At 43.9% G+C, this 15,049-nt stretch overlaps 1 protein-coding gene across 1 annotated transcript; it reads right to left on the minus strand.

The window, feature by feature from the left end:
* Nucleotides 1-2,409: 2,409 nt before the first annotated feature.
* On the minus strand, nt 2,410-3,054 carry LOC146579036 (uncharacterized). The gene has a single exon (XM_085267880.1). It carries the CDS (start codon nt 3,052-3,054, stop codon nt 2,410-2,412), a length of 645 nt encoding a protein of 214 aa, XP_085124006.1.
* Nucleotides 3,055-15,049: the final 11,995 nt, after the last annotated feature.

Consider the following 15,049-nt stretch of genomic DNA (forward strand, 5'->3'; position numbering starts at 1 on the left):
GAAATGGACTTCCTCCGAAGGGTGGCTGGCCTCTCCCTTAGAGATAGGGTGAGAAGTTTGGCCATTTGGGAGGGGCTCAGAGTAGAGCCGGTGCTCCTCCACATCAAAAGGAGCCAGCTGAGGTGGTTCGGGCATCTGACAAGGATGCCCCCTGGGCGCCTCCTGGGTGAGGTGTTCCGGGCATGTCCCACCGGGAGGAGGCCCCGGGGCAGACCCAGGACACGCTGGAGAGATTATATCTCTCGGCTGGCCTGAGAACGCCTTGGTGTTCCCCCGGATAAGCTGGAGGAGGTGGCTGGGGAGAGGGAGGTCTGGGCTTCTCTGCTTGGGCTGCTGCCCCGCAACCCGACGCCGGATAAGCGGAAGAAAATGGATGGATGGATGGATGCTCTGTGCCTGTGACAAAACTGGAAGGTTAAAAATTGACTTTTGCTCTTCTGAGCATTTGAGTACTAGGGCATCACAGTTAATGTTTGGCTCACTCTTAATATGTGTATGAGGGCACTTAGTGATGAATATGAATCAACTTTACAAATTTAAGCAGTTTATTTATTTATTTATTTTACTTTTTGGTTCAGTTATTTTTTGCATAGTACCTGACTACCTGATTTACCTTTAGATGTCAGACTAACATTGAATACAAGATGTAAAGATTACATTTGGTGTTTGTCATTCGTGATTTCATCTGGTTGTCTAGTTCTCGAATTTTACACTGCAGCACTGTTTAAAATATTAATATACAGGGAGTGCAGAATTATTAGGCAAGTTGTATTTTTGAGGAATAATGTTATTATTGAACAACAACCATGTTCTCAATGAACCCAAAAAACTAATTAATATCAAAGCTGAATGTTTTTGGAAGTAGTTTTTAGTTTGTTTTTAGTTTTAGCTATTTTAGGGGGATATCTGTGTGTGCAGGTGACTATTACTGTGCATAATTATTAGGCAATGTTACGGCTTGTTTGGTTGTTGTGTTCTTTGTTGTTGCAACCTTTTTTTCCCTTTTTCGGCATGTTATTGGTAATACGGCGTTGCCGGCTCCTTATGTTATGATTATCTACAATAAAGACTGTTATTTACTAAGAACACCTGTCTGTTTTCCTTTCATTCTGTTCTGGACTCATTTGTTACTGGTCCCCTCACTCGCATGCCTAGACCCCTTCGGGGGGGGACGTAACAGGCAACTTAACAAAAAACAAATATATACCCATTTCAATTATTTATTTTTACCAGTGAAACCAATATAACATCTCCACATTCACAAATATACATTTCTGACATTCAAAAACAAAACAAAAACAAATCAGCGACCAATATAGCCACCTTTCTTTGCAAGGACACTCAAAAGCCTGCCATCCATGGATTCTGTCAGTGTTTTGATCTGTTCACCATCAACATTGCGTGCAGCAGCAACCACAGCCTCCCAGACACTGTTCAGAGAGGTGTACTGTTTTCCCTCCTTGTAAATCTCACATTTGATGATGGACCACAGGTTCTCAATGGGGTCCAGATCAGGTGAACAAGGAGGCCATGTCATTAGTTTTTCTTCTTTTATACCCTTTCTTGCCAGCCACGCTGTGGAGTACTTGGACGCGTGTGATGGAGCATTGTCCTGCATGAAAATCATGTTTTTCTTGAAGGATGCAGACTTCTTCCTGTACCACTGCTTGAAGAAGATGTCTTCCAGAAACTGGCAGTAGGACTGGGAGTTGAGCTTGACTCCATCCTCAACCCGAAAAGGCCCCACAAGCTCATCTTTGATGATACCAGCCCAAACCAGTACTCCACCTCCACCTTGCTGGCGTCTGAGTCGGACTGGAGCTCTCTGCCCTTTACCAATCCAGCCACGGGCCCATCCATCTAGCCCATCAAGACTCACTCTCATTTCATCAGTCCATAAAACCTTAGTAAAACCAGTCTTGAGATATTTCTTGGCCCAGTCTTGACGTTTCAGCTTGTGTGTCTTGTTCAGTGGTGGTCGTCTTTCAGCCTTTCTTACCTTGGCCATGTCTCTGAGTATTGCACACCTTGTGCTTTTGGGCACTCCAGTGATGTTGCAGCTCTGAAATATGGCCAAACTGGTGGCAAGTGGCATCTTGGCAGCTGCACGCTTGACTTTTCTCAGTTCATGGGCAGTTATTTTGTGCCTTGGTTTTTCCACACGCTTCTTGCGAGCCTGTTGACTATTTTGAATGAAACGCTTGATTGCATTAAATAACCACTTAAGACTTATTCTCTTTTGTTTCTTAATTTTCTTGGGTCTACTTCTGGATCTAAAGTGTGGACTTGGCCCCGTATTATATTAATAATACTACTGAAACTGTTAAAATGTTTTAGCATACTATACTCTTTCAAACCATTTAACTCTGTAGTCTCAGCTATACTCAATTCTGTATTCAATACTTGTCTTTACTTGTTGTTATAACAGGGTTTTCCTGCCCTATGCAGATACAACAGAGGTAACACCAAACAGCTGGGCAAGTTAAACCAGATGAGACACATTGACGCCAAACATTTCACAGTGCTGCTCACCAGAGGTGAGTCGTTAAGAGCATTTGATACAAGCAACCCAACAAACCATAGCCACACAGCACAGGTTATAGCTGTGATGGTGTAGAAAACTCTCAGCTTTGATTGGTCAACCTTTTCCTTTTCCCTACCTCCTTCCCCTGGCCCTGGGCGAATCAGAACAAAGAGAACAGAGAGGCTGCAGAAAGATATGATTATAATGGATGGAGCCAAAAGGCAGAACAGTGGGGCAGATTGGTAGTTAGGAGGTAATAAGAGTGCAAAACCCATCAGTCCAAAGCTCAGCAGCCAAGCACAGCCGATGGTGATGTTTCTGATCCTGACCCCACGAGCATTTCTTAGGCTCATGTAGGTGATGGGGTGAACAACAGCCAGATAACGCTCTACACAGGTCAGGACGTGGAACAATAACTCTCCATAATAAGCAGTAATAGAAGCAGATGATCCTACTGCCACACTCACTAAGTGATTAGTGTATGTGCCACAATACATGACCAAACACCCTAAGATCCAGATCAGCTCCATTGCAGCTATATGGTAGGTGAAGATGTCAGAGTGGGTTGCTGTTTTAATAGAGCGCTGCTGCCGCCATCTTTGATAACCAGAAAAAAAGACGAGAACAAAGACAGTGAGGAGGAGGACGATTCTCAATGTATGGAAGGGAATCAATTTGGATGGATTTATGGGGCAGGAATTGTCCAGAAGATTGCTGGAGGTGGAGTTAAGTGACATAACTACTGTATGATGTAGGTCTGAGGAGAAAAAGAAACAGTCAGTGGGACAGACAGTGGAAGTGCTGATAGTTCACAGTTATAATGCACCTTATTAAGGAAATGCTAGAGAAGAATTCTGATTACTACAGTGCCAGATGGGACAGGCAAAAATGCAGCTTAATACAGCCCTTAGTTAGTGTAGCTTTGGGAGTAATAGTGGGAGTAATGACTGGTCATTGAAATAGTTTTTTTCTGTCAACAAACACTCTGACATGGAATGTTAATTGTAAACCAACATTATATTACAAAATCAAAATGAGGTGAATAGGAAATTTGTAGCAGTAGAAAAAATATTTTCAGAAACTAAGAAAAACAAAATGCCAGTGTGTTGCTCACGCATAATATGCTATTATCAGGCTGGTGGAGTACAAAAACAAAGAACTTATCATTATCCTCTGTTATCTAAAATGTTATAAAATTGTGGATTTTTCCACACTGGGCAAAACATAAATCAAAGCAAACGTCTATAAATGATACTTAAACAAAAGTTAATCTCTCACTGACTATAAATATTCTCAAATTCAAAACACATTTTTTTCTTTTATCCTTGAAATTATATAATTCTGTAATCCCAGTAAATTGTCTCTGATTTATCAGAGACTATCTTGTTTCACAATAGTTGCCAAGTGGGAGCAGTTATGAGCCCAGACAGAATATACTATGTTTGCTTCATCACAAAAAATCAACTGATTCCCTAAATTAATCTAGTGAGGATTACTGCTCAAAGCTGTAATAAAACAACAGCGCTGTGACTTGGACCAAAGCAAAGTCGGGCTTTTTAGAGTAATGCTGAAAAAAAAGTTCCAAAATTGTCACTGAATTAGCCTTTACAACACTATTAATAACAAGCACCCAACATATAAAGGAAGTGATCTAATCACAGAAAAAGGAAAGCAAAAAAGTAGATCATCCATCGAATAATAAATTAATGTATAGTTAACACAGATTAAAACACTTTCATCTCCCTGGAATCAGTATAAAAAGATAAATAACAGATCAAATATTTGTGAAAAACGGCATTAAAAAATTAATGTTAATATAATCAAATATTAAAGAGCACCTTTATGGTTGAATTGTTTCCTCTGGTTTGCGTCTCCAAACTGACCGACTGCTCTTCACTCTAAATGTGCTCTGATGCTTCTGCCGGTGTTCAGGTTGCTCACAGTTCACACAGCAGGACTTTTGCATAATTCAATAGGTGGTACTTACTGTAAAATACACCATTAAATTATACTTCAGCATTTGGGTCATAGTGCTGCATTACAGGGTACATATTTATTTTCTAACAATTATAGATAATATATGTAGTAAAAATCAAATTCTTATTTCCACCCCAACATGTAGGAAACCAAACTAACATGGAGTTTGTGTAATTAGTGCAACTGGTTTAGGTTGAGTTTCTTGTATGTGACAGAAAATAGCATACAGTTTAGGACTTAAAGAATTTTAATGTCCATTTTTTACTCTATCAGTCCATTACATCAGACAGTATTCAAATGGCTTGTAATCTAAGACAGGTGTTCATTCAAACTAAGCAATGTCATGCCGCATGTGTATACTAAGAGCAGTTTGATGGGATCTAATTTACAGCATGTACGTGAGGATTTTAAAATGCATAACTCTAGCTTCCATTATTATTAGAAGATTACCCTGATACATACTGCAACACATAATAGTGAAATACAATGTATATCCATGGTTAGATCATGCTTGCACACACACTAGTTTCATTCACTAGACCCAACTTTGAGTTTAGATAAAAATAAAAAGAGCTTTTGTGTGTCATTGAAAAAAAAAGAAAGTTTGTTTTTAATGTGAAGCAGTTATGATGATTATTTTATTTGTTCTCCTTTTCCTATGTCAAGAATTTGAAAACCCATCCATCATCCCATTTTCTTTCACTTATCCAGGGGGCAGCAGTCTAAGTAAAGAAGCACAGACATTTCTCTCTCCAGCCACTGGCTTCAGGTTATTAGGGAGAACACTGAAGCATTTCCAGACTATTCATGAGATGTAATCTTCTCACTGTGTCCAGGTTCTGCCCCGCAGCCTCCCTCTGGTGGGACACACCCTCTCCCAGAAGGCCCCCTAGTCAGATGCCTGAAGCACCTGAACTGGCTCCTTTCGATGTGGAGCAGTGAATCCACTCTGACTGAACATCTCACCGTATCTCTAGCGGAGAGGTCAGCCACCATTCAGAGAAAGTACATTTTTGCCACTTGTATCTGTTTTTAGTAGCATGGAAAACTAAACCCCATGGGTCTGTTAGTTATAAAGGACTCGAGTAACCTATAAGTACTATTACTGTTGCTGAGTAATACTCGGATTTTTACCTATAATCTTTGATGAAGGGTTAAAAAGAGAATATCCACAATGTCCAAGACTCAGAATGTCTCATATTTATGTTCTCCTTGTGTATATATGTCTATTTATATATGCTTTTCACAGCTTAACTGTTTATTCTATCATTACATATATAATTCATTAGATAATAAGTCAAGCACCATTTGAATACAGCATTCAAATCTAATGTTTATTTACTGTGTGTGATGCTGTTTTTCTGAGGACTAATTTAAGTCTTCATAGTGTGGATATAGTGGTATTTTGGAGGTATGTAAGGACGACACGAGAGCTTATCACATTTATTCTAACTTTAATCTCAGCTTCACTCACTCAGCTTTCACAAGATGGCAAAATATCTCCTAGAACCCAGAAATATTACTCCTCTCACTTCCCTTCTTTCTGGGTGTGAAAGAAGCGATGACAAACAGCAATGAAAAACTCATTTTTAATAACAATGAAAAAACTATTGTTCAATACAAGACAGTAAACATTGAGTCCATATAAAAACTCGTGCCATCTTCCCATTCATGTAATGATCTGTTAACAGTATATTTTCTGAGTTTTCTTACGCTACGTTCACACTGCAGGCGAAAGCGGATCAAATCAGATTTTTAACCCAATGTGACCCATATCCCATCATGGTATGACAGTGTAAACGGCACAAATCCGATATTTTCAAATCAGATCTGGGTCACTTTCGTATGTGGTACTGAATCCGATACATATCTCTTGCTGTTTGAACGGTCATGTCACATCCGTCTTTTACGTCACTGACACAAGACTGATGCCAATTATCAGAGAAGCGCCGGAGAAGACATCGCGAACGCTTCCTGGCCATCCAGTGTAGATGTCAGTGAAACTGTCGGGAAGACAACGTGAACATTTTATTTGTACTTTATAATCTGCAGATTCTGACAGAAATCTGCAGCTATCCTTTGAAGCACCGCTCCTCTAAAACAGCAATAAGGATAATTATTAGGTTATCTACATTATTATGTAAATAACAAAATAACTTAAAGCAAAAATTGGGAAACATAAAGTCCAAAGTCTTTATATTAAGGGCCATCAGTCAAACAATATTGTTTGCTCTGGGTCTAAACAGAGCGCGTTGTGTGTGACGTCTTCTTTTGCGCATGCGGGCCGCTTTGAGCGTTTGCTGTCGCATTTTATTTGTAGTGTGAACGAGCAGATTTGATCAAAAAATTGGAATTGAGCATTAAGACCTGCAGTGTGAACGTAGCCTTAGTCAGTTTCAGTCAGTTAGTCACTTCACAGATCTTTCTCGCTCTTTCTACTCTGAGCACTCAAAGCACTTTACACAACTTGCGTTATTCACCCATTCAAACAAGCAGTTTTTTTTAACCCTCTTTATATGTAAGTGAAACCTGGGGTTAGTATCTTGCCCAAGAATATTTAGCATGTAGACTTGAGCAGATGGGGATCAAACCACCAACCTTGCCATCAGTAAGTGACCTGCTCTACCACCTGACCTACAGCCACCCCAAACTTTCATGTATGAAGATGTAGAGAGGGTTTTTGTCGGGTTTTATGAAGTTTTCTTTTTATTTTGCATGTTCAGAAATTCTGTTTTTCCTTTTGTTGCCTCAGAGCAATGTTGTGCAATAAGGGCTTATGTTCCGAGGGAGACTTTTATAACAGTGTGTTTGTATGTAACGCTACATTATTTCATGTATTCTTACACAATTTTTTACACATTTCACATGTTGCTGATGTGATACCTCTCGCACTAATTAAGGGATTAAAAAAATTAAGCGACAGTTGCCAGGCCACAAGGCATATGGGTGACTATGATAAGATTCAACCTCTTCTAAAGCACATTCTCGTGAAGCTGAAACATTGTGGATGAGCCAATGGTGTCATTTAAATGCAAGAGCTAATTAAAAGAAAGAAAATTGGGTTTCAAAATGTTACTCCTAGCTGAATATTTTCAATTCAACTCATTGCAATTTTATTTATATAGTGCCAAGTCAGAGCAAGATCTGATGGCATTTCACAGAAATTTGAAGGTACTGGGAAAGATGTCCAACCACCTGAGCTTCCAGGTGTAGGGGAAAGTCGAAATGTGGCCTCACATCATAACTGAACAAAGTCAGTGCAAATCCAAAAAGTGAAGTAAGTGAACCAGTAATGAGACATTTCAAATGTATGAGCAGAAGAAGATGCAGAGACCCACAGTTCTGATTCCAAATTATGATCTCAACTTGGACATTACATAACTTTGGCCAACAATATGTGAAAACCTCATCAGCCCCAACTGGTCACGACTGATGCCTGCCCTTCTCTGAGCCTAATAACAGGCCTTTTCAAGTGTTTTTCCAATCTTTATTTTAAAATTTGTTGACATGTTTGAAAGAATTACCTTTGTCCTTTAGATGCAGGTGCACACCTGAATCTTGCACCATGTTGCACCATGCGTTTATGAAGTGGCTGTTCCAATGTAGAGGTCTGTGCACTCTGCGCTGCGCTCCACAGCACACACTACGTTGTCTTTGGAATGAGCCAGTTTTTAGTCTGAGTGTGTGGCTGGATCTGAAGTACACTGAAGTGTCATGGTTGGAGAAAATTTTTTTCTGATAAACTGGCTACATAAGGGATGACGATGTTGTTCCATTATTAATTTTGTTTCTCCCTGGGTAGTGTCTGAACAAGGGAATGTTTTTTATTGTTACTCTCTAACACTTGTGTAAAACAGAATGGCCCAATGTGAGTCAGCAAATGATGTTGAATAATTTTCAGCATGTATCATCAAAATGTGTGCAGTAGAGTATAAAAATGTAAAATGAGTTGCTTGAACATGTGCCTATCAAATGTATGAATGTTTCACATGTTGACCAATAGAAGAGTATGAGAAGCACTGATGACATAGATGCAGATTATGTTTTTGAGCTGTTTATTTTCGCCAGCTTATCAAGTGTGCTCTGCATCACAACAAAGTTTAGCGATGAAATAGAAATTGCAGGATGTACAGCTCAAAGAACCACATTAATTTATGCTGTAGATAAACATCATGACAACTATAGGCTGATTCCTGCACATCACTCCTGCCCTGTCTCGTTATGATTATCTGTGTCAGCTGTGTTCCCCGTGTGCTCCCACTTCCCTCGTTAACCCTCTGTGTATTTATGTCTGCGTCTCCCTCAGTTCTGTGTCGTAGTCTCCCTCATGCTGCGTGGATTTCCCTGTGTCTCTCTCCAAGTATTAGTTTATTGTGCCCAGTTTAAGTTTTGTATTTTCCTGTCATCCTGTCAGCAATAAAGCTGCCTTTTGAGTTCATCCCTTGAGTCCGTGAGTTTTGCGATTGGGTCCTCATCCTGCCTGCCACACAGCCGACCATGACAGAAGACTACGACCAGTAATGGACCCAGCAAACTCCGTTCGGAACCGGCAGCGTGCAAACTCCGCCTTCCCTAACGAGAGGAGAAGGCAGGAGGCTCGGCACGCCCGGGAGCACGAGTCTGCCTTTCATGGGACTCTATGGGCGCTAGGTGGGCCGCGCAGCGTCCAAATGGCAAAGGCTGCTGCTTTTTCCCCACACCGCCCCACGGTAAGAAGAGTTGGAGGAGTCAGCCTATCGCCTGCCACAACTCCTCCGGCATTTTCGACTTCTGGTTCGCCTCTCCGGTCGCCGCCCACGTCCCGTGCAAAGAAGAGGGTTACTCGGCGGTCGGGGAGTGGTTTCGAGCCGACGACAAACGGCCTTACCCCGCTGCAGGCTTTTGCGCTCTACCTGGGACTTCCGCGCTCAGAGCTGCACAAGCTCCCTGTCTCTCCGGCGCAGCCTGGTTCGTCATCGGCTCAGCCAGCCGACATCACCGAAGTGCCTGCGCCCACTGCCTCGGGAACTCACGGCACAGTTCCCGGGAAAACACGATGCTCACGCCGTCGCCACGCTAAAGCTACTGAGCAAGCTCCGGTGGTGAGTGAATCTGACTGCTTTTTCCATGCGAGTTCCAAGCCCGACCGTCTCGGACAGTATTCGTTTTCTGAGTCCGCTGTTTTTCACGTCCGTAACTCACCAGAGAAGAACAAAAAGGTTGAATATGACTGTGTTTCTAGGCCTCATACTGTTTCTACGTTCGCCTCCGCTTCTATTACGCACAAGACTGACTTCATCACCACTCTAGAGACTGCTGTTCATGCTAAATTAAAGAATCCTGGCACTATAAGCCCCGTGCGCGTCATCCCTGAGGCCATTAACTCTGGGTCTGTTAATTCTGGTCCTGCAGTGCCTACCCTCACGCCCGTGTTTGAGAGCGACTATGTTTCCTGTGCTCCTCCCAGGTCAGCAGCAATTAACTCACAGACAGATTATTTCACCGTAGAGAAGCAAAAGACCGTTTTTGAGCCGCATACTTGTGAACAGCACTGTGAAGTTAACAGTTCTGCGGTCTCTGTACCTGCTGAGTGTGAGACTGTGAGTGGTGTGTCTCCACTCCTGGACTATGCTGCTCCCCAACCTGTATATTTAGAAACGGTCTGTGTGAATGCTCCTGTGTCCATAACGGATCCCTTTGTGCCCGGTATTACAGACTCTGACTCTGCTAAACCTGGATCTTCCTGTGCAATGACTGTTTTAGAGACTGCTACTCCTAAGATGGACAGCTTAAGGCCTACAGAGTCGCTAGGAGTGGCCCGCCATGAATCTCTGTTCGCTAACACTGTTTCTAGCTCCACTAACTCTGTTTTCCCTGTGTCTGTTTCTGCTCCTGAGCTCAGCTCTCCCGCTTCAGTTTCTGTAACCAAGGCAGCGTGGGCCCAGCCTTCCCTAGCTCCCGTATCAGTTCTTCGGGAGAGGGTAGCTGAGGTCCAGCTGGTCCCTGCTTCTGTTCTCAGACTGGCAGAGGCTCCTATCATCCCGGCACCCGTACCTGCTCCTCGGGTGGGGTTGATGGACACCCAGACTTTGCCTGCTCCTGTTCCAGTTCCCCGGGTGAGGTCAGCCGTGACCCTGCCGACTCCTGCACCCGTCTCAGTTCCTCGGGTGGGAGCGACAGAGGTCCAGCTAGCTCCTGCACCTACACCAGCCCCCAGGGTAGAGGCAGCCAGAGCCCAGCTCGTCCCTGCACCCGTATCTGTTCCTCGGGTGGGGATGGCTGGTGTTCGGCCAGGCCCAGCACCCATTCCTGTTCCCCGGAGGAGAGCAGCCCAGAGCCAGACACCTAATCTACCACAAGCGCAACTCCCACTACAACTGGCATTGCTGTCCATAACTCAGTCAGTGGCTCAGTTATTAGCACAGTTTCCTGTTTTGTCACCAGTTCAGTCTTTAGCACAGTTAACGGCTCCATTACCCACTCAGTCATCCGCTCTGTTACCACCTCAGTGTCTTACTCCATTGCCTGTTCAGTTAACGGCTCAGTCATTGTTAGCTCTGTCATTACCTCTGTCACCAGCTCAGTTCATAGCACAGCAACCCACTCAGACACTGCCAACCTCAGCTGGAAGCCTTTGTGAGCTTTCTCCGCCAGCTGAGGACTGCGTGGTGCTGACAAACTTTGGACAGACTGTTTGCCCTGCACAGCCCCAGCCGTTGCATCCTAAGCAGACTGCGTGCCCTGTGCAGCTACAGTTAGCGTCCGTTCAGCCACCTGTCTCCGCTGGAGGGTCCGAGGGGCCTGTCCAGCCTCACGCCTCGTCAGCTGGAGGGTCCGAGGGGCCCGTTCAGCCTCCTGTCTCCGCTGGAGGGTCCGAGGGGCCTGTCCAGCCTCACGCCTCGTCAGCTGGAGGGTCCGAGGGGCCCGTTCAGCCTCCTGTCTCCGCTGGAGGGTCCGAGGGGCCCGTTCAGCCTCCTGTCTCCGCTGGAGGGTCCGAGGGGCCCGTTCAGCCTCCTGTCTCCGCTGGAGGGTCCGAGGGGCCTGTCCAGCCTCACGCCTCGTCAGCTGGAGGGTCCGAGGGGCCCGTTCAGCCTCCTGTCTCCGCTGGAGGGTCCGAGGGGCCCGTTCAGCCTCCTGTCTCCGCTGGAGGGTCCGAGGGGCCTGTCCAGCCTCACGCCTCGTCAGCTGGAGGGTCCGAGGGGCCCGTTCAGCCTCCTGTCTCCGCTGGAGGGTCCGAGGGGCCCGTTCAGTCTCCTGTCTCCGCTGGAGGGTCCGAGGGGCCCGTTCAGCCTCACGCCGCATCAGCTGGAGGGCCCGAGGAGCCTGTCCAGCCGCCACCTGCGACCGCCTCGTCGTCGCCTGGTCCGGCTGCATCCGCCTGTGCTTCTGCTACGCCTGGGCCAGCCTCTGCCTGTGCTTCTGCTACGCCTGGGCCAGCCTGTGCTTCTGCTACGCCTGGGCCAGCCTGTGCTTCTGCTACGCCTGGGCCAGCCTCTGCCTCTGCTTCAGCGTCGCCTGGTCCTGCCTCTGCTTCAGCGTCGCCTGGTCCTGCCTCTGCTTCAGCGTCGCCTGGTCCTGCCTCGTCTGGTCCTGCCTCGTCTGGTCCTGTGCCCACCAGGCCATGGCCAGCATGCCTAACACTGGAGAGCCGCCGCTGCATTCCATGCAGCCGGCCCCCTGAACGGCTCCGTCTCCTTCGCCGCCGCCGCTGCCTTCCGCGCGGCCGGCCTCCTGAACTGCTCCGTCGTCTCCTTCGCCGCCGCCGCCGCTGCCTCCCGCGCGGCCGGCCTCCTGGACTGCTCCGTCGTCTCCTTCGCCGTCGCCGTTGCCTTCCGCACGGCCGGCCCCCTGAACTGTTTCCACGTCTCCACCGTTCCCGTCCGCATGGTCGGCCCCTGAACTGCACTGTGTTTTGGGTTGTTTTTCTTGGGCTCCGGTGTTTGCTGTGCTCCTTTGTTTTCTGTTCCGTGCCCTCCGTCCTGGGCCCCCGCCGCCCGCCCTGGGTCGTTTTCTGTTTGGTTTTTTGTTTTCCTGTGTTTGGGCTGTCTGGAGCCAGCCCTTAAGGGGGGGTGATGTCATGGTCCTGGGCCGTGTTGGCCCAGTATTCTTAGTTCTCTTGTATTTTTGTATTCAGTTCCCTGTTTAGGTTCTGTTTCCTGAGTTGCCCTGTTATGTGGTTCCCTGTGTGCTTTCCCTTTGTGACTCTCACCCCCTGTGTGCCCCTCTATGTATTCATGAGCCCTTGTCCCCTTTCGTGTTTTATTCCATGTTTTCCCCAGCCTGTTATGTCTGTGTTCTCCCCGTGCTCTCTCCTCCTGTCTGAACCTCTGTACTTCCTGTTTTACTTTGACAGTCTCGCGTCAGTATGCGTCATGTTGTGTTCACTCCTGCCCTGTCTCGTTATGATTATCTGTGTCAGCTGTGTTCCCCGTGTGCTCCCACTTCCCTCGTTAACCCTCTGTGTATTTATGTCTGCGTCTCCCTCAGTTCTGTGTCGTAGTCTCCCTCATGCTGCGTGGATTTCCCTGTGTCTCTCTCCAAGTATTAGTTTATTGTGCCCAGTTTAAGTTTTGTATTTTCCTGTCAGCAATAAAGCTGCCTTTTGAGTTCATCCCTTGAGTCCGTGAGTTTTGCGATTGGGTCCTCATCCTGCCTGCCACACAGCCGACCATGACAGTCGGTCAGTTTGAAGAGGTGAACCAGAGGAAACAATCAAAGTTAAAAAAGGTGATCTTTAATAACTTATAATATACTGACACTTTAATTTTTAAATACTTTAATTTTTTTCATTAATGTTTGAGCTGCTTTGAATCATTTTACCATGACGGCACTGAGATTAAAGTGCATATATATATATATATATATATATATATATATATATATATATATATATATATATATATATATATATATATATATATATATATATATATATTTTTTAGGGGTGCAACGATACACAAAATTCACGGTTCGGTTCTGTTTGATACTTTGGTGTCACCGTTCGATATTTTTTCGATACAAAAAAATGTTTATGCCTTTTTAATTTGTCATTTATTAAAATTATAAATATATATTTTAACTCAAAAGTACAGTTTTTAAATTTAATGTTGCTGAAACAACAAAGTAATAAAAAAATTAATATATCTGATTGAGGAATCACTCATCATTGGAAACGAGAGTTTATTACAGAGAAATGGCTCTTTCCAAAATAAAAGCTATACTATACGCTTCTTCTGGGCTATATTCTCAGCAGCATATTAAACATATCAGATCCCCATAAGGAGAATCATGTGCTAACAGCTGTCTAAATGACTCGGGTAAAGTTTGTAGCATGCGTGCTTGTTGTTTTTGTCTGCTTCCACTTGTCGTTGCACTAGGATGATGTCGGCGTAAATGTGCAGTCATATTCGTTGTGTTCCCACTAGTGCTGTCAGCGTTAATCTGAAATGACGTTAACGCCACAACACAGCAAATCTCCGTTAACGAGCTACCGCGGATCGCCCCGTGCGTGGGGCTGGACGGCCAACACGTTAACGAGCTAACTGCGCTAACACACTAGCTCCCACCCATGTAATTGAGCATTGCGTGGCACATCCGACATACTGTTTTACTTTAGTCCATGACGCGCTTACCTTCAGGGTCATACGTCACATGAAAACCAAAATAGTTCCAAACCCCAGATCTGAATGAGGATGGGGGAGGTTCAATTTGCCATGTTGTAAGGAGAGCTTAACTTCTGTCTCACTATCTTGCCCTGCGCTCAGTGAATCTGTGTTCGACTACTCCGCTTAGGCTGCACTGTCAAGCGCAGATCCACTAAGCTCTCAACACAGACAGCATCGTCAGAAGGAAAGTTGATAAAATACATAAAAAATTCTGTATTGTTCGATACATATGCGTACTGAACCGAAAGCACTGTATCGAACCGTTCAATATCGATACGATATTATATATATATAGATATAGATATAGATATATCTATAGATATAGATATATCTATAGATATAGATATATCTATAGATATAGATATATCTATAGATATAGATATATCTATAGATATAGATATAGATATAGAGATAGAGATAGATATAGATATAGAGATATAGAGATAGATATAGAGATATAGAGATAGATAGATATAGATAGAGATAGATAGATAGATAGATATCTATATATATTATGGAATGCCCTTTAGGAAAATATTATATATATATATATATATTCCAACCAAAGTCTGAATATATAGAATGAAACTTGAATATATAGAATGATCTTTTGAATATATAGAATGAAACTTGAATATATAGAATGAAACTTGAATATATAGAATGATCTTTTGAATATATAGAATGAAACTTGAATATATAGAATGGTCTTCTGAATATATAGAATGAAACTTGAATATATAGAATGATCTTTTGAATATATAGAATGATCTTTTGAATATATAGAATGAAACTTGAATATATAGAATGATCTTTTGAAAATATAGAATGAAACTTGAATATATAGAATGATCTTTTGAATATATAGAATGAAACTTGAATATATAGAATGAAACTTGAATAT

The sequence above is a fragment of the Mchenga conophoros genome, linkage group LG3, assembly GCF_057382185.1.
Source record: "Mchenga conophoros isolate Kocher_MC1m ecotype Shallow Benthic linkage group LG3, M_conophoros_male_GT1.1, whole genome shotgun sequence".
NCBI classification, from domain to species: Eukaryota; Metazoa; Chordata; class Actinopteri; order Cichliformes; family Cichlidae; genus Mchenga; species Mchenga conophoros.

Coding starts and splice junctions, on each gene's coding strand:
- LOC146579036 (XM_085267880.1), bottom strand. CDS start 3,054: ATGGAGCTGATCTGGATCTTAGGGTGTTTGGTCATGTATTGTGGCACA.